The sequence below is a fragment of the Varanus komodoensis genome, unplaced genomic scaffold (assembly GCF_004798865.1).
Source record: "Varanus komodoensis strain SLA01 unplaced genomic scaffold, ASM479886v1 scaffold71, whole genome shotgun sequence".
Taxonomy (NCBI): domain Eukaryota; kingdom Metazoa; phylum Chordata; class Lepidosauria; order Squamata; family Varanidae; genus Varanus; species Varanus komodoensis.
In genome coordinates this window covers 1,943,475-1,947,974 of record NW_025336360.1, presented here as the reverse complement: position 1 = coordinate 1,947,974, position 4,500 = coordinate 1,943,475, and the positions used below count along the sequence as shown (strand labels likewise).

Here is a 4,500-nt window from a genome sequence, read left to right as displayed (position 1 = left end):
CAAGCCGTTTAGGGCTTGGGACCTGGATATCTAAAGGAACGCTTGCACCCATATATGCCCTCCCGCCCCTTGAGATCAGCAACAGATGCCCTTCTCTGGGAACCCTCTGTGAATGATATTAGGAGGGTAAGTACCCGGAGGAGGGCTTTCTCTACGGTGGTGCCCCATCTATGGAATGCACTCCCCAGAGAGGTCCGCCTGGTGCTGTTGTTATTTGTTTTTCGGTGCCAGGCTAAGACCTTTTTATTTAAAACTTATTTTAATTGCTAAATTATTGAATTAATTAGGATTTTAAAATTAGCCGAGAATGCACTGGGGGTTTTTAAATGTTTTTTTCATTTAAATTATATTATTATTATTATTTATGTACGTTTTTATGTATTTTTTGTGAGCTGCCCCGAGGCTTTGTTGCGATGGGGGAGGCATAGAAATGTTTTAAATAAATAAATAAACCTGCAGCAACTTCTCAGTCCAGCTAAGAATGCCATCTGCTTAAAGGAACAGCAATGCTAAACAGTAACCTTGTTTGAAATTCTGCTGCTTTCTGAGAAAGGGGAGCGGGTTTGATTTTATAACACAGAGGCACATCTGAGCAACCTTTTTCTAGATTCTAGAAATTCTAGAATCTAGTTATTCTAGATTTCCCCAACACCCACCACGAGCTCACTCTGCCATGGCGGTTTGCTCATTCTTTGCCTTGCAGGAAGACAATTTGGCTGATCGAGAGCAGCACCCAACACACAGCCAGCCTGAGGCAGGCTCTCCCCAGCCCTGCCTGAAGATGCCAGGGATGGAGGCTTGGAGGCACCTTCTCTGTGCCAAGCAGGGGCTTGTGCCATGAGCTGCCATGGTTTCCTTCCACCTGCTCTGGCTTTCCCAGCAAGTGGGACCTGGCTACTGAGTGCAGTGAGGCAATGTAACCACTCCAGCTTGCAACTTGAGCTCTCACGAAGCTATCCTTGGTGCTGAACCACATCTGGGGAAGCGGTACAGGTCCAGCACCATGGACGTCACCTTCAATGCTCAGAGTCATGCTGGCCACCACTTCATCTAATTCACAGTGCAAGTTCCCCAGAAACTCTGCACCTCTGAAAACACCCACGGATGACCGTGTGCTCTTAATCCTGCAAGTTGGACATGGGACCCTGTAACCTCATCTAGGAAGGGCAACACTGGCCGATGATGTTCACCCCAGATTTTCATGGAGGACAAGGCACCGTGTGTCTGTGTGATGGTGTCCCTGCAGGATCATGTGGACTTACCAATCGGTTTGATCCTTTGGCCTTCCCTTGCCTCCCCATCCGCAGTAGCACCCGTACAAGGAATATTCCAGCACGGCATCTTTCCCAGTGACATCATTGATCATGTCAGCAAGCTCTAAAAGACTGCCATCTGTTACGATTCCACCTGGAAAACAGCCACAGAGAAGGGATTTCAGCCACCGGGGAAGTTTCAGGGAAGACTTCCAAAATTCTTCCTGTCTGAGACTCTCACTGTATTTTGCTGTTCCAGAGGGTTTCTTGAGGCCAACAGGGAAACACACGCTCTACCCGTGATTCCCAATCTCAAATGGGTACCAGATGGCAGCTGCAGTTGGTCTCGTTAGTCATGCTGCCTGGGGAAGATGGGAGCTGTAGTTGAACAAGGGCTGGAGAACCAGGCTTGGGAGCCACTGACTTGGGTGTGGCCTTCTTTGTCTCTGATTTTAGCACAGCATTGTACACGTGCAATTTGCCACCACATTAATGGGAGCATCTGAGGTTCTCTAAGAACTGGTGCGATGCATGCATGTTCTTCGGTTCATAGAACAGCAGGGTTGGAAGGGGCCCAGAAGGCCATTTGGAAGGCATCCAAAATTCTAGCCTGAACCTGGGCTGCCACAGCTTGACCTGATTATTCACTTGGAGATGAATGAGAAGAGGTCTTTCCCTTCCTCTTTGTGACAGCCGTTGAGGCATTTGTAGAGTATTCTATCTCCTCTCAGTCTTTTCTTCTCGAGGCTAAGCATGCCCACTTCTTTCAGTCCCTCATTGCAGGGCTTTGTTTCCAGACCCTGGATCATCTTTGTTGCCCTCCTCTGAACCCTCCCTAGTTTTTCTGAGCCAAATCAAGTGCTGCTCCACCTTTCCTATCCCACTCCCTCTGAACCTCTCCCTGCAATCATTGTTCCCTCAGTGCAGAGACTCATGGGATACTGGAGCTGGAAGGGGGCAGGAAGGCCAGTGGATCAACCCCCTGCTCTGGGCAGGACTCCAGGTTAAACCGTCCTGCTCAGATGGCTGTCCAGGCGCAACTTGAATGGCTCCAGGGTGGGACAACCCACAACCTCCGTGGGCAATTGATTCCATTCTTAAATTGCTCTATTGGTCAGGAAGTTCTAGCTGATGGTCAGCCAGGACCTGGCTTCCCTTTCCTGGAGGCCGTTACTCCATGTCCCTCACTCCGCCATACCACAAAAAAATCGAATCCCTACCAATTATCTGGGTCACTCTGATGTTCTAGGATTATGGGTTAGGGAGGAAATTTCTTCTCTCTCCACACCATGTGTGTCTGCAGACCTGGGTTGTTTCCACACATGTCGGGAGTTGCAGCCACTATCCTTGGTGCTGAAATCCAGCTGGTGTTCTCAGAAAGCCAGATGAAGGCACACAGGTTCTCGGCTCGACCCCGAATTCTCAGGTAGGCCTCGGGAAAAATTCTCTCTTTGACTCTGAAGGGCTTTCAACAGCCACTGCCTGTGACACTGGAGCAGTGGGACCAGCCCTTTGGCAGGTTCATGCTTCTAGATCTGGGTGATTGATCTGAGAGCAAGAATGCAAGGGGGAAACGGAAAAGCCGGTTGGTGACGCTTTTGGACTTACCGCAAGCCACCACGAGCAGTGCCAGTGTAAGCTGAGACATCTTTGTTATGGTGGACCCTGGAAAAGAAATTGCAGTATCTCAGCAACCAGGCAGAACCAACCCTTCTGGGTGAGAGCAACCGGGCAAATGGGTTTGAGGAGGCAACGGGGGGTGGGGGAGGCATTCTGCTTCCCCTGCAGCCCAGAATCCTCTTGGTGTGGGGAATCAGGTGATTCCAGAGGGCCAATCTGGTGCCCCCAACTTCTCACTTGATCCAGGATGGCACGATGGTTCAGGTGCCAGAATGGGGACCTGGGAGAGCTGGGTTCTAGGTCCCCACTCAGCCACAAAGTTCACCGGGTGCCTTTGGCCCTCCACAGACTCTCAGCCCACCCTACCTCACAGGGTTGTTGTTGTGAGGATCAAATGGAGTGGAGGAAAACAGAATGCAGAGTTACATGCTGTGATGTCTTCCAAAGGCAATGGGTAAGGATTTGCCCTGCTGTTTCAAGCAGAATCTTATGTAACCCTGAGGGCTTAAGTCAAGGCTTTCAAGGTCTTGCTATGGACAGGGATGGGAGGGAAATGCTTTTAAACTGCAGGAGTGGAATTCAGGGCCAGTCCAGGCTACCTAATTATTTTAAAGTATGACATCTATTTTCCTAGTTGTTATTATCTCAGGAATTCTCAAATCCATATGGAGCAACAAGCATACTTACAGCAAACTTTTAATTAGAATGGTTGTTTTCTGATTATAACTGAACCATGTCTCCATTTCCCATAGGAATGCCCAGCTGGGTCACTTCCTTGGCCTCTAGCCAGGGGTGGGGTTGCTTACAGGGCCGTCCCACCATTTTCTCTGCCTACCCCTAAATATTTGTTGCAAACAGATAACTAAAAAGACAAGTCACAGTTCTGATTTTAAAAGGCTTGCAAACTGGGTGAACTGCCCCCAAGTTTCTGGGCACCTGCCCCAAACCCTTCAGGCTGGATCCAAGTCTGATTAGAAACATAGAAACAGAGCGAGTCAGAAGGGGTCTCCCGGGCCATCTAGTCTGACCCCCAGTTCTAGGCGGCTCCGCTCATGACATGCCTACCATGTGCATGTCCAGCCTATCCTTGAACACCCTCACTGATGGGGCCTCAATGGCCTCTTGTGGAAGCCCATTCCACACCCTTGGGGTCCTAACCATCAGGAAGGGCTTCCTGGCACCCACCCTAAATCTTGGTTCCCTGAGCTTTGCTCCATTGGAACGCATCCTGCCCGCCACTGCAGGGGAAAAAAAGCCATGACCCACCTCTGTGTGCCCCCCCCCCTCCACGTACCTGTATGTCACTAACAGGTGCCCTCTGAGTCTCCTCCACTCAAGACTGAAAAGGCCCAGCTCCCTCCATCTCTCCTCATTTGGCTTCCCCTGCAGACCAGCCACCACCCCAGTGGCCCTTCGCTGCCCCGATTCCAACCTGGCTCTCTCCCTCTTGCAATGAGGGGCCCAGAACTGAACGCAAGGCTCCAGCTGCAGGTGCACCAGAGTCGCACAGAGCGGTAGCAACACCTCTCTCGAGCTTCCCTTTCCCAGAAGTTCTGTCTTTTAAGGAAGATGGGTTGGAAAGGCAAATGGAGGGCCCCCATCCTGGATGGAAGAGGGCGTGGCCTGT

At 50.6% G+C, this 4,500-nt stretch overlaps 1 protein-coding gene across 1 annotated transcript in view; it reads right to left on the bottom strand.

The window, feature by feature from the left end:
* The window catches only part of LOC123034721 (basic phospholipase A2 sphenotoxin subunit B-like), a 7,047-nt gene extending 4,146 nt beyond the window's left edge, over positions 1-2,901 (bottom strand). The window contains exons 1-2 of the mRNA XM_044452309.1: positions 2,862-2,901; positions 1,263-1,407 (exon numbers count right to left, since the gene is read on the bottom strand). Of these exons, the coding sequence (XP_044308244.1) occupies positions 1,263-1,407; positions 2,862-2,901 (185 nt within the window). The remainder of the gene's footprint in view (positions 1-1,262; positions 1,408-2,861) is intronic.
* Positions 2,902-4,500: the final 1,599 nt, after the last annotated feature.